The sequence below is a fragment of the Gymnogyps californianus genome, chromosome 5 (genome assembly GCF_018139145.2).
Source record: "Gymnogyps californianus isolate 813 chromosome 5, ASM1813914v2, whole genome shotgun sequence".
NCBI classification, from domain to species: domain Eukaryota; kingdom Metazoa; phylum Chordata; class Aves; order Accipitriformes; family Cathartidae; genus Gymnogyps; species Gymnogyps californianus.
In genome coordinates, this window is record NC_059475.1 from 58,192,593 (window position 1) to 58,218,540 (window position 25,948).

The following is a 25,948-nucleotide window of genomic DNA, read 5'->3' on the forward strand; positions in this document are numbered from 1 at the left end:
CAGCAAATAGATACACAGTGTTTCAGAAGCTGGGGAGTACAGTTGCTAAGACTGCACTTATGTTCTGAATAGAACAGTGTTTCCTACTCTAGTAGTGGATGTTCAAGATATGTGGGATGCAAGTATCTGTGGGATACGTTTTTGTGAATGTATCTATCCAGTCCTTAGTTACCTGTAGGAATTGAGGGCACTTCAGACAATTTGCCTCTGAAGTGCTGTAAGTCTGAAATTGAGGTGTTTAACACTTATGAGGAATCCCCACTTTTAATAGAGCATAAATGTATGTGACTTGGGGAAGTGATTGATGCTAATGAGTATGATACATAGAGGTGAAGGGAGAATCAGATTATTTAATAAATGGCTATAGTAATTTAGCTAATTATCTCCTGGAGAGTTGTAATACGTTTGAAGTTCTTCTCCTTTGCCTGCTGGTAAGATACTGATTGCTTAAGTGGTTTTTGGGCACGAATACTAACTACTAGTAACCACTACTGTGATTGTGCTTTTAGGTGTTCTGAACACGTTTATATCATTCTTAACAAACGACTACACTGTGAAGTTGATGAGAAACTGCCAAATTGATGCCATGTTATTCTTCTCCCGTATAGGTTCAGCAGTAGAAAATTTAGTGTTTTTAAAATAATTCTTAATAGCTACCTGACGTTATATATTAGTTTCTCTTGAATTACTTGAATGTGTGCATCAAAATGCTCTGCTTTAATCATGTCATCCCAAATATGCCTAATACTGTGTATGAAGTAGATAATTTATCTGAAGTAAATTTTTGTGTATTCTTTTTCTCAAGCCAAAATTTTAGTCTATGTGGTATACAACTGGGGTGGGGATTTAAGTATCTTTGCCATCTTGGCTTCACCTTCTGCTAAAATAATTCCGATTTTTCATATTGTACAACAAACCATACCTTAAATCACTAACTGATTTATAAGTATATTGTAACTTCTTTTAATTTCTTCATTTTCCAGGAACTTACCATATGAGGTACATCCACAGGGTTAGCCATATTACAATGATTAGTCACAAAACACTTAAAGGTTAACTGCAAAATAGGTGGGAATTCTTCTCTTTCTTTTGGTGTGTGTGTGTGTGGGAAGTTACTTCTCTTGCACTGTCTGCCCAGCATGAATGTACAATTGCTATTTTGTAGGTACAAAAAAACTAGTCACGCTCATAACTTGTAGCTGGCTGAAAATGTGATCTGTATGAGCATCTTCCTTAGAGTCAATGGTTTATGCAGAATTTGCGATTTGCTTTAGGCGTGATTATCCCAGAATCTTTCTGCACAATAAAAACACACTACATTAAAAGATGGCAACTGATGGCAGAAACACTTTGCTGTTGAGAAGGATAGAGTCACTGATAACCAATGATTTTAAGTATCCTGTACTGTATATATATGCTTATTTACAAATTGCCTTTTTTGTGAGCTTTGCTTGTAATGTAAAGGTTGGCTGTCTTCAGAGTGAAAAATAATTTTTTTTAATAGGTGGTTCTCTTTTTTTCTTTTTTTTTTTTTTTTCCTTTTTTTTTTCTTTTTTTCCTTCCCTTGGCAGCTTGCCTTATTATTCAGCATTTGGTAAGCATACCTGTTTTGCAAATAGTGGGAATTAGCTAAAAAAAACTTGATTGGTACAGATGACTAAAATATCAGATGAAGTCTCTGATCGTATGAATCTTACTGCTTGGTCTGCTTTGCCTCAACTGTTCTTGTAACTCTTATTTGATATTTTGGCTGAGAATTTCTGATGTTTCATTTGGACTGCCTAATACATAGGGTATTAAATTCTAGGCTCCTTTAGTATGAATTTCTGCAGTAATTCAGAGAATACTTAATTTGGATTTTAAAATGGTTTGAGAAAATAGCATGCATAATCTACATGTTGGGCTATGATATATATGGTCTAATACCGTCATACTAACTCTGTAGAGCAGATTAATTCAGTTGAAAAACGTTTTAAAATGTTGCTTTCCTCTTAATTTGCTGTAAATTCAGTGATGAGCATCAGAAACATACACATTTATTCCCCCGAAACATCAAAAGGCATTATCTTGTCATACTTCCACAGAAATAGGAGAACAATACTAACAGCATAGTTTTGCTTCTTATTTATTCCTTCTCTTCCCTGGTTGTATTGTTCTAAAAAGCAGTACCCCTTGGAGAGTGCCCAGCTGCTCTGGGGGGGTTAAAATCTGCAGGAGCTTTGAGGACATGAACCATAGCAGTTGGCCTTCAATTAATGCCTGTTTGGCAACCTGGCTTGCTTTAGGGCTAACCTTTTACATTCGGTAGTTTTCGTGTGATGTAACCTCCCACTGCCCATTTTATTCTGCTGACCACTTTATATGGGAACAGAACTAGTTCTCGTGAAACTTTCCAGAAGTGACTATTACCGAATTTTGACTTTAAGAAAGTGTTTCAACAGTATTTTTTGATGTGCTTACACACAATAAAGAGAGGGACAAGAAAGATCTATACTAAGTTTTACGCCTCCACTGTGTTTCTTTTTTTGGATAAGCCTGAGTAGGATGTTTTTTTCTGAAATGTGCCTTGAGCACTTGTTGGAGAACTACAGTTGTGATTTTATTGACTAGTTTGGTTGAAGATCACTTTTATCTGAACTTGTGTCTTTAGTAGGAGTCCAGCAACGTGGACTTAATTCTTGCCGTTGTTCATCTCCATAGACTTTATAAACATTTTTTTTTCTTGCTTTCTCAGTCTGTTTACAGTTTAAGAAAACAGATATTGGGGAAGGTGGATAACATGTAGATCTCTTGAGGAAGTTCTTCCCAAACCTGGAACTGGGAGTCTGAGATGTATGTGCTGTTTGGGGTCAGGTACTGTCCTTCCACTGATGAGAAAAGGACCAACACTTTCTTGGAGGGATGACATCCTCCCAAGCAAAGACCAGCTAGCTGCTGTTATAAGCAGGGTACAGACTCAGGGGTTAATGACCTGCAGCATGGAGTGTCTCATACCCTTCTCTGTTCTCCGGGCAGTCGGCATTGCCAGTGCTTGCGATGCACCTTTGAAGCAGAACACTGAATGTGTACTTACGCAGCTAGGCAGCAGCAGGAACTGTCCTTTAGACAAGGTCAGGAGTTTCTTGGCACTATGCACTTTCAGAACATTTGATTTTTCTTTTTTAGAAAGATTTCACCTTATTTTTCTCTCCAAACATAGTTCTTCACAAAACTGCCATCAGGAGAGACTTTTCAGGTATAGAATAAAACTGCTAGTCAAACCGGATTGAGAGATACAGACCAGTAGGACATCCTTATAGCATATAATTATTCACACTGTTATTTTGATTGATTAAAAATTCTCTATGTCAAATAATTGGAAAGCAATAGAGTAAACTATTGTATTTTAGAATGCTGCTTAAATGTTTCTTCTCCATCTTGGAGCACATTATTCATTAATCTCTTTTCTAGTGGAAAGAAGCTTTCTTTACTCTTAAAAGAATAAAGGATAAAATACCAAGGCATGACTGTTTTGACACCCTGTTCTTGGGGTCAGTTTTTTCCTATTTTCAGGGTTTATTTCTCCAAGAAGTCTTGATCAAGACCAAGATCAGTGTTGATGATCAAAGTCTCCTTCCTTCTCTGAAGACAGTAATGGTTATAACTTTTTTTCCCCAACGAATCATGTCAATGCGTTTTCTGATTTTTCACATTTTTACATTATACATTGTACTTCATCCCTGTAATTTGGTTGAATTTTTCATTTTGTAATGAACTTGACTTACCTGTAAGCAAGATGGAAAAAAGTATACAACCTAATGTGGATAGTATCCTTAGTATGCACAGTAGTGGTACCCCTGGCTTGATGAATACTTTCAAACAAGTATCCCTCGTGTCAGTCTTGTGATCTTGAGTTCAATTGAGGAAGCTCAGTCATTTTTGTTTCTGTTTCCATCTGATGCTGTGAGGAATTTATTTTTAACTGTTTCTTCTGAGAAAACAATCAGAATTAGTGGGGTTTTTTCCCTCAGCTTTTGCCTGAAGGAGAGTTTCTTAACAAAAGCCCTGTACTTGCATTTGAACACATATCCCTATATTAGCAGGTAAGCAAAGGTATCCAATTTTCCTGAGCAACAAAATACTTGATTACAGGTCTAATGATAGTTTAAGAGGTGTTTTCAGATGTGCTGAAATCAAGGACCTGAAGCAGATGAACTTAATTATCTTTGTGAATATTCACAATCACATTATGTGCTTTAAATGTCACATTTGGAAATAGGGCCTCATTGCTAGTTAATTAACAATAATTACTCAAGGTAGTACTTATGCTTCTGGAATTTCTTACCCACTGTGAAAAATGTACTTTGCTTGTAAAGGTTTAGCAGTATAAAACCCAGATTTTACTTAACTCATTCTTAAAGCGTTACTGTTGCTTAGGCCCTCTGTACTTTTTACCTCTAGTATTACTGCATGGAGAATCAGTTTTTCCATTCCATTTGCTCTGCTATATCTGGGCAGTGCTTTTAACATCTGAGCCATGCTGTATATAATATTTTTTTCTTTTTAAAAAAAGCAAGCAGCTGATTTTTTTTTTTTTTAAGCAGAATAAGAAGAGAGAAGTGGTAGCAAATTAGACTGGCAGTCTAGATCCATCATGAGGTGTTACAAAGGTGTGTTGACTTCTTCAGCTAAAGAAATATGGCTTATGATAATACCAGAAGGGTTTTTTCAGTCATAGCACCTGTGCTCAGTGTATTTTTCTCTCTGTAAGGATGGTTTTTCTTGGCAAAGAACATTGTACAACCCAAGATAGCTTACACTGCGACAAAAAAAACCCTCATAGATCCTAGAAAATCCTCCCTATGTTCTAGTTTCCAGCTTCCCTCTTCCATCTTTCTTCTCTGCCTTTCATGTAGAAACTTAATTGAAATGTCAAGATTCCCTTCAAGTTTTTTCCCTTAAAGAATAAATCTTTCTTCAACAATGATAGTCTCCTTATTTGCAGCAGCACACTTTACATGTGCTTGTGTGTGTATATATATTAAAATATATATTTATACAGAGAGAGCTTTTAAATATAAAGAGCTTTAAATTAACAGAAAACCTTTATTGTCAATTACTTGTACTTACAAACTGGATATTCTCTTTGCCTGCACACTTCATTCACCTGTGTGAATGAGGTGTCCATTGACATCCTGCTAATAATGTATAACTTATATTTCATATTCATCTTTTTCTGTAAAGTACATTAAACACTTTACAATAAAATTTTTAATCTGTGCCAGTACTTACAACAAACATACTAAACAGATGTTTGAATTCTCAGGCGTCATTTAAAGCTAATTCAGAGAACAGCGAGGAAAGCTACTAAATTTTAGAAACAGTCATGAAGATTAATTAAACTAATTATCTGTGCTTTGTGCAGTGGGAGTGGAGATAACTGCAGGTACATGAAGGCATAACCAAGGAAGTGATGGATATTGTTTGGAGTGGTAAAAGTATTTTAGTGATGGCAATACAGATGGAGAAGAAGCTGAGTGATAGGAAGCTGAAATAATAACATGAATCCGATTGTGGAAGGGTCTTCAACAGGTTATGTGAAAATAGTGTTGGAAGTGGTAAGCACTTCATTGAGGAAACTTCCCAATAATAACTTTTCAGTTGTAGAATGACTTGGAGAAAACAAGCTTTTCACAACTAACAGGTTTTGATTTTAAGTATTTGGAGAACATCATAGACCCATTCTAACTGAATGGTAATGTTCTGAATGTCAAAAAGCTTTCACCCATATGTCTGCTATGTCAAAGCGTTGAAACAACACTTATTGCTTAATTTTATTTTCAGCCATTATACATGAAGGACTCTTCTCTTTTCTTTGTAAGGACTGATGAGAAATCTGCTTTTGGGTATCTCAGTACAGAGCCTGGTTTATCAAAATACTTGATATGCAGCTGCTAACATGATGATTGTTTATTTTAGAAATTGTTAATTTTTGTTCTTAATAGGAATTAAACACTCCTGAAAAATATGGTCAAAACTGGTCACTAATCTCCTTAAATTTTTGCTAATATGCAGAAGCCTGTAATGCTACTAGAATTTTCAAGTAACCCAAACCCAAAGTATTTACATTAACTTTTAATTTTTAAATTATTCATTCTGTAGTTCTACAGTGATAGTGAAGTAAATGCAATGAAACACTTCTAGTAGTGAAGTGACGCTTTGTCTAGGTCTGTCATACTGCAGTGAGAAATGCTGAACTACATTCTACCTGATGTGTGGTTGTATTGCTTAAATGTTTATGTTGCGGTAGTGCCAAAGAGTCGAGCGCTCTGGGACCTATGGTGGAAGTTACTTTGGGTTTATGTGCATGTTTCAGTGCTTCACTGCATAGAGCAATCAAGCCAGCTTGGGCACTAGAAGCTGCAGAGCGGGGCTGGTGTGATGCCCTCCCGAGCTAGGTAGGTATTCCTCTGGGATGAGTTTAACAGTGGGATGTCTCATGGTAGCACTGCACTGATGTGATGATCGAGTAGGTTTGCACTATGTGAATGGAATCAGAGGCAGCCCCTACTGATAGAACAGAATAATTATGCATTATTTCTTGCTAAAATGAAATGTGTTCATCAGGCATTATAAAAAAAGTGTGTGGGAGGGGCAGTGGTGTGTAATTTTACAAATATCTAAATATTACATTTGCTTATATAGTTAAAAATAATTAAGTGGATCCTATGTAAATGCCAGGCAACGCTTGTAAGTGTCAGTATGTTCATATCTGCTCCTTGATAACTCTACATTGTCATTGATTCATGGTTTCATGTCAACATCCAAATAGGAGAAAGCTAGTTTTTAACCTGGTTCTAGATTTTTGGCATGGAGTATAATTATTTTCATTTCCAGCTTCAAATGTATGCTTTTATACCAGCTGTAAAATGAAAGTTAGTAATACTATCTCCTTAATATGACAAAACCACAGTAATTATGCAAGCTTTTTACTTAATTTCTGAACTATTACTATAGAGTAATATAGTAGATACTTTTTAACTTGTACAATTCTGAGTATTATAGACGCTTTCATGCACACTTCTCACTTGAGCTGTACTACTAGTTTAAATTAAAAAAATGAGTTACATCTGGCAAATAGCTTTGAAACATTTGAACTTCAGTAGTAATAATCCCTCTTTAAGGCACAGCTTATTGTGTCTTAAATTGCTATCATTTTTTCTCACCATGTGATAGCCAGGTAAGGTAAATACACAATTTTTAGATGCTTATGAGCTTTAAGAAAAAAAAAAAATCATGTGTTTTTTAAGAATTAATATTGAGGCTGTGTTTAATGTTGTTGAATCTATTATTAAAGTAAACAGCCCCCTGATGTATTAATAAAGAAAAGGCTATTTACCAAAGTCTTTTGGAGGATGTGAAAGAAATAGCCAGCCATTCTTTCAGGGTTAGAATTTGAATCTTAGAATTTGATGCAAGCTGTTCTGCTTTGTATTGGTGAAAAATATAATCAAAGATCTGTTGTTCAACTTCAGGTTGGCTATATCACTGTACTACGTTATAGGAATGTAAGCGAACATAGAAAACCCTCTCTGCTGACTAGATGTACATTAGGTTTGCAAATTACCTACCAATGCCCTTTGGGATAAAGGCCTTCATGAAATCATTGTCAATAACTTACTGTTGGGTTGACTTAGGTAATAGGTTGTTCTTCAAGATTTCACAGGAGAGAGATTAAATGTTATAAAATACAAAGTACAGAAACTCCGTAGGGCAATCTAAATGATGTTATAGGAACTGAACTATATTACAAAGATGAATATTAAACATATTTGTAATCTTCTGTTATTTGTCATATGAATGCCAGGCCCCTTTCTGTCTAATGGATTGCATAGATATGCAAAGGAGAAATAACAAAAGCTAATCAGTTTTGTTTTATGTAAAGCTGTTAATATGTAGATACTTGAGTTCCCTCAAAAAAAAAAAATCTGAGTATTCTAGTGATGCATGTTGATGTTGTGTAAATTGCTTGGAGAAGAGGAGCTGCTGTAATCACTTCACTTGAAAAGTGAATATACTTAAAAAGAAAATAGGATGACACAGCCGATGGTGTACATCTGCGCTAAAATTACTGTGAATTAGTGAAGCCTCAGTTAACCTGAGGCAGTTGGAGTAATGCTGGTGGGGGCTTTACCAACTGGGGAAACAAACCAAAACTGTACCCCTCTCTTTAGTGTGGAAACACGTGGATGTGAAGAGCAGGAATCAGTGCAATGGCCCCAGCATGCTGGAGATAAATGTGGAAGTGAAATACTTTTGTCTGTAGCGTGAGGGAAGCTGGAAGGGAAGGTGAGACCTTGTGTCGGTCACAGTAAGCTTCTCAGCATGCTTACCAGCCCTGCAGCTGTGCAGTGCCCCATGAGTAGGTCAAGGAATAGTTAAGGTGACGGCTGCACTGAGTGAAGAAAAATGAGTTGTAGTGTGTGTTTGGAGGGAAACTGCAAAAAAAATTTTAAAAATGGGCAAGTTGTTTTACACCTGGCTTGTTTCCTAGATAGCCACTGCACAGCGGGATTGTCTCTACTACATTTAAATGTCAGGAATATGCTGAGGGAATACCTTTTGTGTGCTCTGCAGCACACATTAAAGAAAACCTAGGCTCTGTGGAAGACAGCCATCCCCATCTGTGGTGGAAACTTTCTTTGAGTCAGCAGATCTTATAGGAGGCACTGAATATCCTGGGAGCCAAATGTGAACCTTTGAGAAATCCCAAGGACTTTGGGGCATCTACCTCTTACGCTTCCAAATACTAGTGACTGATTTTGTCACTTTTTAAATGTGCCTTGTATTCCACTGTGATACTAAAAATAAATGCATATTCGAAACTTGTAGCCCTTAGCCCTGTTTAAAAAATTAACTTCTCTGCCACACGCACTGTATATGAGTAAACTTTGTGCCCCTTAAACTCAAAGCTTGGTGCCATATCTTAACTAGATGTTCACTGGGAATGCTACAAAATAATGAACTGAAGTCAAACAGTACATGATTGTGTTATGAAACCCATTTTAAAAAAAAAACAAAACCACGCCTCAAACAAGGAATTGTAGATTGGTTTTATTTTCAAGTGAGTATGGGAGTACTCCAGCATTTAAAAATGCTCTGAAGTTTCATTTTAAAAACATGTCTTTAAAAAGACTACCTCAAATTTAAAAGCCTTTTGTTTAAATAGTGATCGAAGATGTTAAGAATTAAAGCAGATATCGATCCTTAAAGTATTATGACACTTAAAAAAATAGAATGCTGCTTTATCTTGCCCTTTAATGTGGTATTGAACATCAGGCATGTGCAACATTATGGGATACTCTTTCATTTGTGGAATCTAGATCTGTCTGCCATTTTATAATGCTGTTGTCACTATTCAAACTCATAATTGATTTTAAGTGCATAAGTGGTTCTAGTTATTCCAGGTATTGTTTAAACGGTGTGTATATATAGATGTTTAGTACTTTGACTCTGAAACATGTATTTTGGCTTGGCTGGGGAAAAATTTTTTACTTGTAAATGGTGTGGAATAATTTATTCCTCAAGGAAGATGCACTGGTTCCAAGTCTCACCCCCCTCCCACCTTCAGCCTGTAATTATCAGACTTGAAAAATCAACTGCTGTTGAAGTTAATCAATTTTCATTTATTTTGGGTAAGAGGTTCAAAGCTGAAGTACCTTTATGACAAATGATAGGCCAAAGCTTGAACAGTAGCGATCATACTTCAATAATGTAATGATAGTCTAAAAATATAATTTAATAGTTAGTAGTAATGTCTTAGGTCTGTGATTACTGGATCCTTGGGAACACAGATTACTTCTAAGGGATCCATAAAAAGTGATTAAGAAAAGTGCATTACTTGACAGTTGGTTTAAGGTAGCTGCATAGTCTGTGTCCCCACTGGGGGTTTCTTTCAGTTCTGGAAGCTGAAACAGATTGAAGCCCACTTTAGTATTGCTTTTTGTGGAGTTGCTGTTGATTATCACCCCTTAATAGCTTGTTCTCTAACAGTACCCTTTTAAAACTGTATTTAGTAACAAAATGTCTGGTTATTTTTCCCCTGAACCCCTCTTTCGAGCAGTGCCTGTGTCCAATTCTGCCCTGCTCAACCGTAGGAAGATGTGTCTGGTCCGCATTCAGCAGCAAGTCACTCGTGTTGTGATGTGGCTGTGCTGGTGTGTGGAGAGAGGATGCTGCTCTGTAAGCATTGCGTGTGCTGCAGTGTCACAACACACTGAGGCCCAGACAGCTCTCTGACACGTCTCCCGTCTTCGAAACTATTAATCAGTCACTTCACTGTGGCAGAGCCACATTGGAATAACTGCCAGATTAGCCTTGTAAGTGCATCTGAAATAACCCAAACTTTCTGCAGGGATGAGTTATTCTGATTTTGAGGGAAATGATCTTTCTGGTGGAAAGTGAAGCAAAGGTTATAGAATCTCTAGATTGAAAAGAGAAGCTATGTTCAGTGCCTAAAGATGAAGAATCACTGTGTTTAATGAATGTAAAAGTAATTTTGCAATATTTTTTAGGATCCAAATGTTTATCAGGTGGTCATAAATATATTGTCTAATTGTTCTTAATGGCATACTTATGCAGTATATGTATGAAACCACTAATTGCTTAATCAGAAATTAATAGCGGTGTTAATATTCCCTCAGTTGGGAGGGTAAGTTGTAGTAGATGCTATAACAATGAGAGATTAAAATCCAAATTTTCAAACTCAATCTAAAGCTTAAAGTTTATTAACGCCTCCCCCCCCCCCCAACTTCCATTGGCATTAATGACTCTTGTAAGTGCCAACACATCTGGAAATTGGACCACTTGGATCTTAGTTCTTACATAAGCAAGCAGAAGGTTAACAAACTCTAAAATTGCAAATAAAAAAGCCAAAATGAGGATGATGTAGTTACTGTGAATTAGAATACCTCTTTTTGGTGAGAATTGCATTCCTCTCTTTAAAATGATGGTATGACTTGCAATGAAGTAGCTTTACTGTTGAAGTTAAACATTATAATGGTCTTTTAATGGCACCTTAATGGCCTCTCTGAGGACTTGCACTGAAATAATTTTACCTTCTCATAATTGCACTTCATAATGCACTGTAGCAGCACAATTTAAGGTCTCCTTAATTTTTTCATTGGTTTGTTCAATGTAGCAAACCCTCTAAGTTACCATTCTGTCAAAAAAAGGAAGTATTAGATTTTTTTTTTATTGTTGTATTAGGTATATCTTCCACACCTAAATATTTTGTCTGTCTCAGCAATAATAAGGTAGTAACTGATTTTCGTAAAATTTTATCTGCATTGTGTAATAACAATAATGTGTATATTGAATTGATTTGCCATCCAAGAGGAGAATTTGTCATGATACGCTCTTTATTGCATGTGTATGTGTGACTCAGAAGCTAGGTGTCATGAAGAAGTAGATTATTACATATCCAGTGCTTATGTTATTCTGTGCAAATAGCCTGAAAGAAAGTGCCTGTTCAGCTTTGTTATTTTTGTGAGGCCCAGGTGTTGAATGGAAATAGTTCACTGTAAATCTGGCATGACTTCAGCTCAACAGGCACAGCTACAGATATGCCATAATAAAAAGAAAATTTTACAATGAGTTACTGTGTCATGAAACCACTCAAATATAACTGCTATTGAATAACTTTGAAACTTTTAACTGTGTTTTCATGTAAATGACCTGGCAGGCCAAGATTTCACCCTGAGCTTGTTCATACTTTGACAGTTTTATTTCAGTTCTCATCACAGAGATGTTAATTTTAGGTACGCATCCTTTATAAACAAACTAATTCTAATCTGTAGCTTCAGTTTATAAAGGGAGCAGGGCCTATTTCTGAATAATTATGTAATACTCTAGCATTTATTTACTTTAATCAAGCGTTTAAATATCTTATTAGTATTCTGATATTTTATGTGGCAACATCCATGCATGCGTTACATGTCAATGTTTAGCAACACTTCATCTGGACACAAAATGCGTGTGTACGTGCTGTGCAAACAACTGAAAGTGAAGGCCTCCCTCTGAGAAGGTTGTGAAACACTGGAGGATTGAGCTTGTTTGTCCAGAAACTGCATATAATTAACAGGGGAAGAATATTGAAAACTACCAAATGGAAATAATGTCTTGTCCCAGCTATCCATCTTGTCTGTCTTTCTGTAATTCCAGACATGAATAACATCCAAGAAATAGGAATTCACTAGTGTCCATGTTTTCTTTACTTTTTCCATTTCCGAATCAAGGGGATGGAAAAAAGGTTATTTGCAGGTGAGATTAGTGTGTCCTGAGAAAAATATAGCATGTGGGGTAAAACTTTAGCTTTTGATACAATGGCAATATATAATTTACAAATTCTCTAATAGAAATGTCTATGAAATGTTTATATCAGTCTTGTTCAGTCTCTTACCATTACCCTTTTTTTTTTTTTTTTAATAATTTACATCTTTCTTAAGAGTTCTGTTTGCCAGTTTTGACTTGAAAGGCTCCCATGGAGGCTACATTAATTATTTATATTGGCAAAAACCCAGCCAATTTGTATACTTTAAAATTATTTATGTTTTCAGTTTTGATTGGCTGATGAGATTTTCCTTGTGCTACAAGTTAGCTTTTGAAGTGTGGAATCATTAGGTGTATTTCCAAGAGTAGATGGCCAACAAACAAGCATAGGTTAAGTGTAGTAGCTCTTGTTATTAAAGCTTTACCAAGACCATTCTCTTATTGTATATAATCAGATGGATAGCTCTTGCCATAGTGGTGTGGGGTTTTTGTTTTCTTTTTACAGAATTCTATTTTACTTCTCTTGTCTCTCCCTTGGCTAGCTGAAAATGTCAATGTTTTATCTTGGTCTACTAGTGTTTTCTTAAAATCATTTTATAGGATGCTGGCAGCTCAAAGTACACTTTTGATTGGGTTTTTATTTTCCTGTTAATGGCAAAACCACCCGAATGAAGCTTCACAATTGACAATTATGGAGTCTTCCTTGGGGAAAGGGCTGCTGAGTTTCTGTGGGAGGGAAGATTAAAATAAAGCACACCAAATAATTGGAAATGTATTTCATAGGCATGCTTAGTATGTTAGTGCCACCTCCTGAAACTATAGGTAGTGCTTGTACTTAACTCGGCCTTTGCTGGATTCACCAGGATTGAAGCTTGTTGACATGTTTGCAAATCACTTTTCATACCACTGACTAGTTTCTAGTAGTACTGCTAACATGGTTAGCAGTATGCTACTAGTACTATAACTTAAAATGCTTCTGCCTGGATAAAGCCCCCTACAAAATAAGAGCTATCTTAAGATCTAAGGTACTGTTCTATTCTTTTTTTTTTTTTTAAAAAAAGATGATTTGCCACCTCATTGGTTTGATAAATGTACTTGAAACATTTTAATATTAAAATTTTTGGTGGGAAAAAAAATAATGAAGTGAGACCTTATGCTGGCTGTCTCAGCTAATTGAATTTATTATATTTTGCGACTTTCCATTCTCCTTGTTTCTACAGTAGTGACGGTAGTCTAGTAATAAACTGTCCAAATACAAACTCTTATTCAGATATTAAAGCAATAATAAAGTTGGCTCTTTTTTATCAGCCACTAGTCCTTATGCTTTGGATTAGTAAGATAATAATGTTTTGAATTACATCTGCTGCAAAAAGAAAGCTAGTGGAAATCTGTAAGTGCTTGCTAAAATGACAGCGTTGATATATACTTCTTACACTATGTCTAGATTAGGAATATGGATGTCATTTAAAATATGTTCCCTAGCACACTTCTAAACATTCCTGGAGCAAGTGTTCAACACAACTGAAAATGTGTTAGCTTTAGCTTTACAGAATCATGCTGAAAAACTCTTTTTTTGGGACACTTGGTTTACAAATTAAGCTGGTATGCCCAAAATGTCATCAATCATAATCTATATAACAATCTGAACATCTACTTACATCCTTCATAACTGTATGAAAATAAGTTTATTAATACTTACAGGTTATAAACTAAGCTAGACCTTAGCTCATAGTTTTTACTGGACCTTAGCTCTTAGTTTTTGCACAGTTGTGGTTTAACCCCAGCCAGCAACTCAGCACCACGCAGCCACCCCCACCCCACCCCCCCCCCAGTGGGATGGGGAGGAGGATTGGGAAAAAAAAGTAAAACTCGTGGGTTGAGATAAGAGCGGTTTAATAACTAAAGTAAAATAAAATATAATACTAATAAAAATAATAACAATTGTAATGAAAAGGAATATAACAAAAAAAAGATATAAAACCCAAGAAAAGACAAATGATGCACAATGCAATTGCTCACCACTTGCTGATTGATGCCTGGGCAGCGATCTGCCCCTCCTGGCCAACTCCCCCCAGTTTATATACTGAGCATGATGTTCTATGGTATGGAATACCCCTTTGGCTAGTTCGGGTCAGCTGCCCCGGCTGTGCTCCCTCCCAGCTTCTTGCACACCTGCTTGCTGGCAGAGCATGGGAAACTGAAAAGTCCTTACCTTAGGATAAGCGCTACTTAGCAACAACTAAAACATCAGTGTGTTATCTACATCATTCTCACACTAAATCCAGAACACAGCACTGTACCAGCTACTAAGAAGAAAATTAACTCTATCCCAGCCGAAACCAGGACAACAGTTTAACTACTTATTTAGACAAAAGAGTGCAAAGACTCTTTTTTAATTCTCCTTTTAACAAATGTTACCTTCTACTAAAACTATAATATTTAGCTCACTATTTTAAGAAGACATGAATTGAAACAACAATGAAACATTCTAAATCTTCCTGTAGTTACTCTGGGAATTTGTACGTATTACATTACATGCCCATTCAAGATCAGATTTTTTTAAATCACGCAGTAGCTGGAGAGGCTTAGGCACACCTACCAATTCTAATGCTTGACTATTTATTGCTTTTCAGCTATTTGTTGCTTTTTTCCTGGCTTTCTCTTGCCTTAATTCTGTGAACAAAAGAATGTACCTGTGCACGTGAGTGACTTCTTATCCTTACTGCTGTTGGTTAGAGATACCCAAGGGGCACTTTCAACTCTTGCAATCCTGCACAAAGCTGCACCTCATCCAAGTGGGGAATCTGAAGAAGCAGCAGCAGCAAATACTTTTTTGTAATTTTTCTGTGGGACTACTACTGCCCTCTGGCCCATTGACTTTCAAAGAACCTTTTAAACTACAGTTCTGAGCCTGCTTTGCAAACTAGAAAAGACATGATTTTCTGTAGATAGTGTGGGGCTTCCTTCTTTACTGTATTTATTAGAAATGACAGTATTTAGATATTGATGAGATCAGAAAAGCAGTATGGTTCACGGAGTAGCATTCTCTTGAATCTATGCATGTTATCAGATATGACATGTTCAGACTTCAGAGACCAATTCAGTTCTGCAGTTAAAAAAAAAAAAGGGAAAAAAAAAAAAATCAGTTTTTTTCTCCTTGAGACACACCAGGGAGCAATGTTACTCTACAAAGGGAAAGGAGAGGGTCATGTGTCTTCAGCTTCACAAGTCTGTGGAGCAACCTGAGCATGCTTTGGAAGGGAGCAGCATATGTTCTAGTCAAAGCATAGTAATTCTTCATGCTTCCCGTAACTCAGTGCTATCCCACATCATCCTTGAACAGGGCTGTTTCTTAAATGCCATCTTTGGATTTAGATTAATTGAGAAGTTGGAAACAATTTCTTGTTGTTGTTCATGTAGTAGGAGCCATTGACAGAGGAAGTTAGTTATTACAGAAGAATGGCACAACTTGGTTAAATTGGGGGGAGGAGTTCTGTTATTTTAGTATGGATGTTATGTTGAAATTAACTTGAATTGATCCGTTAGAAAGTTTTTAATTTTGTTATGCATGCTCCAGAAATTAATTTCTTGTTTAGTATTCTTGATTGGCTCTGCTGTAGTTCCTTTATGCATGCAAATTCAAAATGCGTACACCTTAATTCCTGATACTTGCTTCCAACCTCTAATTTATCACAATTGAATCATTGTTCTTGGGTTCACTGCAATTAGTGACTGTCTGTTTGAATAGATGCACCTTTCTCTTTCTAAAAGTAAGGCTGCTATATTTTCTTTTCTGCAATCTAATTTGCTTGAAGGCAAGCACGTTATAGATAATCATAGAATGACAATGGAAGAGATGTGCTCAATTCCTAATTTATCAGTCTTCATGTGCTTGATGAGTTCTCACATTACTTTGGTTACTCTGCTTATGTTGCTGTGACTTTTTTTCCTAGGAATGAATGCCTAGCTTGGATGGTCAGTAAGATAAAAGCCTTTGTTTTGTGTCCTATGAGCTGGTGGATAGCATAGCAGACCCGTGAACATTCTTCTGTGGCTGCTATTTACTGGAGTATCAAGTGCTTACCCTCTCCTGCTTTCTTTTGTGACTTACTAAAAGTTATTATCTTCAACCCAAAGTACTTTATTTTCAGGGGCTATTTTCCTGAAAGCTTTCAGTCAGAAAATAGTATCTGGAAACATATCATCTATAATAACTCTCATCTGGTATACTGTTTAGTTGCTTACCTGATTTGTGAACTTTTGATCTTGAGGGTGAGGAGGTCTGGTTATGTTACCTAAAATGCTGGTTACAGTATTTTCACAACATTCCTAAGCTATACAGGAAAGCAAGCAACTTGTAAAGCCTTTATTTCCAAATATTACGAAGAATGTGAAAGAGCAATTGAATTACAACATGCCTCGAAGAAAGTAAAAAGAAAATTGCTTTTGTAAAGAAATCTCTCATATAATTTTGTCAGTTGGCTGTTTGTACTTGCCATTTTGGCCCCATATATTAATTCTAGCAGATAACTATGTAATCACCATACTTTCTATAAAATGAGAGGAACTGAAATGAAAGCAGTTGATGGAAAAGAAATGGAAAGGCAATCTTATAAATAGTGAAGTACAGAAGAGTAAGAACTAGTAGTGAAATATGAATCAGCTTGACACATTAAAGCCAATTTTAATAATATTGGAAAAAATGCAATTAAAGTGTTCATGATACCTTAATGCCAGAAAGGCATTGAAGAAAATCTTTGAAAATAACTAGCTAATTTCAAAGCTTTGAGTCTTGGCTGTTTATTTCTTTCAAATATTGGAGAATTCATTTGTTTATAATTGTAGATTTAGGGGAGGTAATACAGTAATATGTGCCTTTTTCCTAATAACAGTTGCCTATTTCATTGTCTTTGGGATTCTTTATAAGGGGAAAGGATGGACTGCTTACTGCTTATAATGTAAAACATTGCTTGAATGTGTGGCAATGAGCAGTATTTTCAGAGTAGCAGGCTGAAATGTGTGCTTTTAACTTTTTAGCTCAGCAATTAAAATCACATTTGACACCACAAGATAAAGAGCAACCTCAGGTTTAATGAGAATTTAGTATTTCATCTAGAAATAATGCTGAGTTTCTGTAAGAGCTGAGTTCTGAAGTCAAGCAACAACACTTAAAACAGTTGATCTCTTGGTAAAAGTAATTGAATATAAATCTGTCTTCCTTTGACAGATGCATGATAGCATGTAGTCCTATAATACTTGATACACGTTTAAATGCCTGTGAAGGAAGATACATATCTCAGCCTATGTATTTTTTAATGAACTGTTCCCCCTACCCGACTAATTTATTATGTGCTAAATATGTAAGCCTTTATTCCATGTAAATCTATGAGTTTATTTTATAAACCTTTATGTGTGTGACAGGGTTTTGGTAGTGGGGGAGGGACTACAGGGGTGGCTCCTGTGAGAAGCTGCTAGAAGCTTCCCTGGCTCCAAGTCGGTCCCGCCTCTGGCCAAGGCCGAGCCAAGCAGCGATGGTGGTAGTGCCTCTGTGATAGCATATTTAAGAAGGGGAAAGACTGCTGAGGTAAGAAGAGGAAGAAGAGCTACAGCGAAGAGAGGACTGGGATGTGAGAGAAACAACCATGCAGACATCGAGGTCAGTGAAGGAGAGGGAGGAGGTGCGCCGGAGCAGAGATTCCCCTGCAGCCCGTGGTGGGACAGCAGGCTGTCCTTCTGCAGCCCATGAAGGGTTAATGGCAGAGCAGAGATTCCCCCGCAGCCCATGGAGGACCCCACGCCGGAGCAGGTGGCTGGGCCCAGAGAAGGCCGTGACTCCATGGGAAAGCCCACGCTGGAGCAGTCCGTGGAGGACTGCAGCCTGTGGAAAGGACTCATGTTGGAGAAGCTCGTGGAGGGCTGACCCCCGTGGGAGGGACCCCACGCTGGAGCAGGGGAAGAGTGTGAGGAGTCCTCCCCCTGAGGAGGAAGGAGCGGCAGAAACAGCGTGTGATGAACTGACCGCAACCCCCATTCCCATCCTCCTGTGCTGCTGGGGGGGAGGAGGTAGAGGAATCGGGAGCCAAGCTGAGCCTGGGAAGAAGGGAGGGGTGGGGGGAAGGTGTGTTTTTAAGTTATGGTTCTATTTCTCATTATCCTACTCTGATTTGATTGGTAACAAATTAAATTGATTTCTTGTTTTCCCCAAGTCGAGTCTGTTTTGCCTGTGGCCATAATTGGTGCGTGATCCCTCCCGGTCCTTGCCTCTACTCACGAGCCTTTCATTATATTTTCTCCTCCCCATCCTACCGGGTGGGAGGAGTGAGCGAGCGGCCACGTGGTGCTTTGTTGCCGACTGGGCCTAAACCACGACAGTTTATTACCAGGTATGCTTAAAGTTCAGCAGCCTTTGGTATTTAAAATACAACTTTCTAAATATTTCTAAGACACTTAATTTCTTAAAAACACTTACTTTGAAATTAAAGCTGTAGTTGTTACAACCATGACTTTTTAAATTATGGTGTTGCGGCCTTTGCCTTCAGCCTTAGACTAGTTTTGGATACAAATCCTTTTTCTGAGCTCATACGTAGATGCCACTCAGAAGAATGAGTTTGGGATCCTCTTCTGGTAAAGAGTCTGTAATTCATGTTCCTTTTTGGCAGAGAAGCCACGATCAACAACTTCACTCACTTGAAATAGGAAGTTTTTAATGGCCCTAATTCCTAGGGGCCTCTCTTGTCCCCTGTTTTGTACTAGGCTCTGAAAAAATTTTATTTTGAGACTGAAGTCCGGTGGCTATATTGTAACGTACTTCTATATTCCTTGCAGAATTGCCACGCTCTAAACCAGTTGATTAGTGTCTGTTTGTTTATTATTTACCTTGGTAATTCAGAGAACATGTTTCTGGGTTCAGGCATCATGTTGGATGCTCTTTGGGGATGTGGGTCACTTCATCAACTCTGCTGGTTACGCCCATGCAGTCTTTCAGGCTTATTGTTCCATCCTGGTTTGAGGCAGCTTATCCAGCATATGGAAAAAATGAAGAAAGAAAAACTAGAAAAAAATAATTTCCACACAAGTTATTCTTGAAGCACTTGACTATCTCAGTTGAAAGAAAAACGCTGAAATGCCTTTCATCCTGAGAATCTGTTATTCTGACATCTGAGTGGCAGAGAGAGGCAAACTCACATGCAAAGGACTCATCCCCTTGCAACCTCTCTCCTTTTTTTAATGACAGTGGCTGCCTGTATGGAGTAAGCACCAGCTACTGAGTAGACATTCATCTCAAGCTTTGGATAGAGTATGTTGAAACTCTCTCTCTAGCCACATTTTTCCCTTACTATGATTAAGCAGTAGAAATACACAGGAATGGGGAACTACTTAACAGACTCTCTAAGAAAATGCAGACTTGGTGGCTTTGCGATGATCCTCTGATGGGATTTGAAACATCTTTCCTTGGTAATGGAACATAGTAGATTCTCCATATGAGGGTGTAACATGGTTAACATCTCTGTCACTTCTAGGCACAGAATGGTGTTTGTAACTTTGGGCAGACACATTCTGTTACAGCTAAGCATTCACAGCTCCCACCTTTTCGTAATTTATTATTTGTACAGAAGGTGCATAGCTTGTCCTTTTAATTGCCTTGTTTTCAGTTCTGCACACCCATTTTTGTTCCTTGATATGCAATGGCTCACCTTTATATGACTTTCTGTGGGCATGGCTGCATCTCTTAAGTGATTGCTGAAGAGCTAACTGTAAATATCAAATACCACTTCTTGCAAATAGCAAGTAGAGCTTCCCTTTTCCTCTGGAAGATGAATATTGAAACTTAAAACTCTGAAATTGTTCTGCTGGTATGCAGATGCACTGCACCGTATCCTCCTTGCAGAAGGGCACACACTACTGTATCAAAGTTAGACTGAGCTAAATTCACCAAATGTGAGACCTGAAGGAAAATCCCAGGCAGATCATGTGGAACCATACCTAGGATTGAATGCGCCCGGATGAAGCTTGCAGAGCATTGCCACTGCACAGCAGGACAGGTTCTGCGATCTTCTTCTGCTGCCTTGTTTGACTTCTCTTTCCATTAAGCTGTGAAGCCACAGCAGAAGTGGCACCTCTCAGCATTATTTAAAAGCACATTTTTGGGCTCCAGTGAATTTGCATTGGACCGTATCTTGATGGAGGTCTGTCCTCTCTCTTCTGTCTGAACTGATGGCTTGTATTGGGCATTAGCTGTGGGGTTTGGTAGCAGGGGCTGCAGGGGTGGCCTGTGTGGGAGGAGGTTGTGAGCTGCCCTGTGCTGCTACAGCTGGTTCCAGCTCACTCTGAAACGGATGAAAACAGCTCGCTGTGGGCCAAAACTTCAGAGGAGCATGTGGTGCCTCTGTTCATGCATATTGAAGAAAGGGGGCAGCCACATGGACACATGTGAGGAAACACGAGGATGCGTGTGAGGACACACAGAAGGCGATGGGAGGAGATAGGGGAAGAGGTGTGCGTTTGGAGAAAGGGAGCAGAGGAGCAGTAAGAAGCAAAGAGCAGGGAATGAAAAGAGTAAGGTGCAAGGAGAGGCAACAAGAAACCTCTAGGCCCTGACTGCAGCCTCCTGCGATGGCTGTTGTCTCACTGAAGGCATGTGGAAGGGACTGAGCGTAATGCCTGGTGAAAAGAGGTGAAGTTGGGGTAGGAGTAGGGGAGGAGAAGTGCTGGACTGAAGTGGGGTCTGGGGAGGGAAGGTGCTCCCCTAAGTGCTCATTTAACTCTTGGTCTTTTTTCCTCAATACCTGAATCTGTAATCAAAAGTCTATGTTAATTGGCAATAAACCAAGTGAATTTTGTCACTTAAGACTGCCTTGGCCATGTGACTAATTCCAGAAGGCATTGCAACACTGCCGTTACCTGAGCAAAAAGAGCTGATGGAAAGCGTAACAGTGGAGAGAAATGTGGTATCTCTTGTGCACGGTCAGTGGTCTCATCCACGAGAGTCGATCATTTGTTCTGTTTCAATAGAGGGAAATATGCAGCTTTAGGGGTGCCCTTTTTCCATTTATACAGCTTTTTTTTAATCAAGTGGGAACTCAGAAGTGCTGTTGAACTTGCTTTACTTCATCCTTCTTGTGAAAATTGAGTTTTCATACTTAATCACTAAAACATGACAGAAAAATATCTGAAGCATGTACCACCTGTTTTTCCTTTCATCTTGATTCATTCATTAGCTTTCTCATATTAAAAGCCCTCCAAGACACAATTAACCCTTTTTTTAATACTGTGACGCTTGAAATGGTCATTAAAACTCATTAAAGCAGAGCAACTTACTTTCAAAAGCAGTTTAATAGTAAAATTTTCCTGATTTCTTGTGGATAGGGTAGAATACTTAGGATATGGCCATCACGGTTCCAGTCTTAACTGACTATTCAAGTAATTAATGGTAATTGGTTGTTTTGCATTGCAAAACTGCACTCCGTGCTAGAAGATACTTTGATGAAATAATTTTCTATAATGGAATGTTGTCTTCCGAGTATGGACTATATAATAATGATATTGTCAGCGAGTCCTTTTTGTCCAGTAAGAAGAAAATATAATTGAAGATAAAAATACATTATCAGAAGTGTTGCTTTTTTCTCCCCCTTTACATTCTCCTGTATTGTGAATTGTGCTGTTGCCACAAGAAAGCAAATGTCTACTTATGTTTTCTGATTTACCAAGTTGTTTTTGTTTTTAACATCCTTTAAAATGTGCAAACATGCAGTCAATTTTATTTTGGTGCTAACTTCAGTGCTCTTGTGTCGACACACACAAAGGTTGAATTTGATCTCATTTTAAAAAAAGTAATTTTTTTGTGTTCTGTTAATTGCCTAGTCTGTTCCCAGCATTATATAAACAATCTTAGAATTGAGAAATTGGTTAGAATAGACAAAATTCAGAATAATCTTCTAAGCTCACAGGCAGTGTTGTTTTCATCCTGCAAAAACTTGCAGGATGAAAATGACTAATTGCAAAGAGAAGTACCATGAAGTAAAATGGTGACTTTAAAGCAATAAACTGCCTTGGGTTTACTGAAACTGCAATAAAACTATCATGAAGCACTGTCAAAGTGTTGATTTATTTGTGCTACTAATATTAGAAGTAATAAAATGTAGGATTTACTGGTATGGTTATAGCATTTGTTATCCATTTTATTAGACAACTCAACAGGTATTGTATTGTACAATCATAAGATATTTTATAATCTAGCTTTTACTGAAGTAGAATATTCATAGGGAAAATAGTTTTGATATTTAGCCTTCTCTCACAGAAGTGAGCATACTGGTTCTTTATATGGATCATTTGTTGCTAAACTTCTGATTTTATCCTAAACCTATGACAAAAAGAGCACCATGAAAAGGATGTACTTTCGATTATTGTGAACCATATTTGGTAACTGAAATTTTAATTCAGACTACTTCTATTTTCTAAAATATATTATTTGGAAACAGTTGCCTTTCTCTTTAAAAATTATTTTAAAGATATGAGCAGGACTATGTTCTGAAAATATTAGTTGTTATATACTTTAAAAAAATTGAATAACTAGTAGAATAGGATTTTCAGAAGTGCTCAGCATGAACCTAATTCTGTCCAGAAGAAACTGAAAAATGAGAGGACTTAGATCAGTCCTTAGAAATCTCCATGTAGCTGCATGATGATATTCTTATCTGCCTTCTCAGTGAAGTTAAGGTAAAATTCTACTTAAAATTACAAACTGAGTGAGAAATATGATAATAGCCTAGCTATAGGCAGACGTGAAAGCTGTAATCTTCTAGGATTCCTCTTACTCGTTAGAAAGCAAGATACGAGAGACAAAAATTTGGAAGAAAAATGATTTAAAGGGAAAATGTATTTGGATAATCCCTGAACGGAGGTAGGAAAACATTAAGAATGGGAAAGTGTAACATGAATTGCCATTGAGAGCAATGTAGACATTTCAAGAAGTAATACAAGTCATAAAAATGTATTGCTGATTTGTGCCTTGTTAATAAAATGCCCTAATTCTAATCAAATGTACAATTATTTCAAACAGACTTTTACAGCTTAGCAGATATGACTTCGGAATGCAAAGCTTTCTCAGCCACAATGATTTGCTGTAGCTACTTATCAGTACATTGAAAAAAATATTGTGATTCTTTATAAAGTTGTCCTTATCCTTCTTTTTAAGGTATGGGATGCTGTAGATACAGGCTGCTGTTTAAAAACATACTCGTGTCACTCCTGTGCTGTTCGAGCTGCCCGGTGGTCATCTTGTGGAAGAAGGATCCTCAGTGGGGGCTTTGATTCCATGCTGCATTTAACAGATGTAGAAACAGGTAAAGGTCACGTAAGGGTGCATTATAGCCCTATCTTTACTGAGTACAGATAACTTTGGATGTCGTTAGCCTTATTCTTTCTTCTAAAAATATAGATAAAATCTATAGATCAAAGTTAGAATTCCTGAAACGTGTCCCCACTAAAAAAAAAATCTCAGCAATTAAGAGTAGTTGGAGATATTTAAGAAAACTGAAATATCTTTAACTGCTTGATCACATGTCAGATACTGCACAGATGAATGGAATGAAACGTGTATTTTTTATGCTCTCTCATGATCATTCATTAAAGTGTTTGAAGAGCCTCTTAAGGCTGACTTCAGTAACATTTATACATATGGTTAAACATAGGCTTGTACCTCATTCTCAATTGGATTGGTTTTAAGTTTGTGCTTAAAGTTAATTAAGTGATTTTTTTTTTTTTTTTTTTTTTTTTTTTGTCTGAATAGGACCTTAATTAGGAGTATAGAAACTTAAATTCTGGTATGAAACCTTGAGACTGAACCTGTGTTATTTTGATGCAGTTGTGAATTTGATTTGGGATTTGATTGTTGTGACCTTAACAACTAATTTCCTGGATGCTGTCTCTCATGTCTCCTTCACAAACTAAAGTGCTTCTGTCAGCTGTAGTTCTTCTCTCCTTTATGTATGTTTTCAGCATTCATACGGCACCATTCATTGGGGCTATACATAGTAGGACACCTCTGTGTGTGTATAAATGAAGGATTAGGCCTAAAATAGTACCTTGTCAACTGAAGAGATACAATTTTGTTTTTTCCACTTAATTTATTTTTAAATGTTTAACTCCTGCAGAGGTGAAATTTTTTTTGTAAGACTACAAAAGAAATCCTTACAAAAATTACAAGCAGTTCTTGTCTAGGAGGGTTTTCTCTTACGTAAAAGAAAGAAGTACATTGTATGTGACTATCTGGAGAGCAGAAGTCCTATTCAGATGAACTGGGAAAGTGGCCAAGGAAATTTGTGAATATTGTTCACATGAAAAGAAGATTCTTTTCCATGCTCTAAGAATTTATTTTTCTCAACATTTGTCATACCAGAAGTATTTAAATTCAATGATGGCTGGAAGGGAGCTGTTGTAGTTTGGGAATGTAAAACATGTGACACAGTTATGGAATATTGATGTTTCGAGAATATTCAGGTTTTGTAATGGGCAAAAGAGCTTTATATATCTGATGTAGTAGTAGTACATGAGGTTAATATACCAATTCATTAATTTGTCAGACTTCTTGTCTTTTTTTAATTTTCAGTCTCATTGCAGCAACCTTCTCATTTCTAGTCTCATATATAACTGAATTTTACTAATCCAGGTGGATTTAATTTTGACTGTAGTGCTTACAAATTCTAAACAGAATGGCTACCTTCTTAATGGGACTTATAGCAGTAGAATAGATTTTATGTGCCTGAGTCATTTGAAGGGACTACCATGGGGAAAATCTCATTTTATAAAATCATAGAACAAATTCCAAAGATATGTAATTTTAATCATATACTTTAATTTTTAACGTCTCTTTGACTTAACTATCCAGTAATGGGATAGTAGTCTGGATTAAGTTGATTGTAGTGGTTCATTTGAAAGGAAGTATTTCTAGTGTTTTAGGCAATGACAACAATAACAAATTATGTTTACCAAGTTTCAAAACAGATAAGCTTATAAATGGTTCTTTCCTTATTGACTTGTGAGTTATGTAGTATTTCTAACTACTTAAATAAACTGTATGTCTAAAGGCAAAATGAATGCGTGTAATCCTTGAAAATACCAGATATTCATTATTGCCTTATTTCAAGGACACAGGATTCCTTGTAGCTCCTGTGAACTGCAGTTGTAATGTTGATGTTTGGACCTGACTTTCAGTGATACACACCTCATTTGGAAAAGTATGATATGAGTGATTGGAATTTTATTCTAATTTCCTACGCATGCAGGCCGGTTTCTGATTTCTTTCCCTCTTCTAAAGTTACTCTTTTTTTTCCTGCATTTCAGTCAATTCTTTTCAGAGAAACAGGGCAAGCAGTTTGCCTCTGGAATCCAAATCAATTTGATATAAAAAGCCTCATTTCCATTTGAAAAACACTAAGGCAGCTATAAGATTTTGATTTACATTAGTTCACTGAATCATTCATTCCTCCTCACTCTTCATCAGTGCCGAGATGATTTCTTCTTTGATTAACTTCAGATAGATGTTAGAACTGTTCGTTCACAGAGGACTTCTAGATACTTTTTTGGACTTCGGTCTTAATTATTTTCCATTGCTAGACTGAACTAACTACCAGTGTGTTTA

At 37.0% G+C, this 25,948-nt stretch overlaps 1 protein-coding gene across 1 annotated transcript in view; it reads left to right on the plus strand.

Annotated features, from left to right (window-relative positions):
* WDR25 (WD repeat domain 25) overlaps positions 1–25,948 on the plus strand; it is a 70,388-nt gene that overhangs the window by 14,566 nt on the left and 29,874 nt on the right. The window contains exon 4 of the mRNA XM_050897545.1: positions 23,504–23,651. Within this exon, the coding sequence (XP_050753502.1) occupies positions 23,504–23,651 (148 nt within the window). The remainder of the gene's footprint in view (positions 1–23,503; positions 23,652–25,948) is intronic.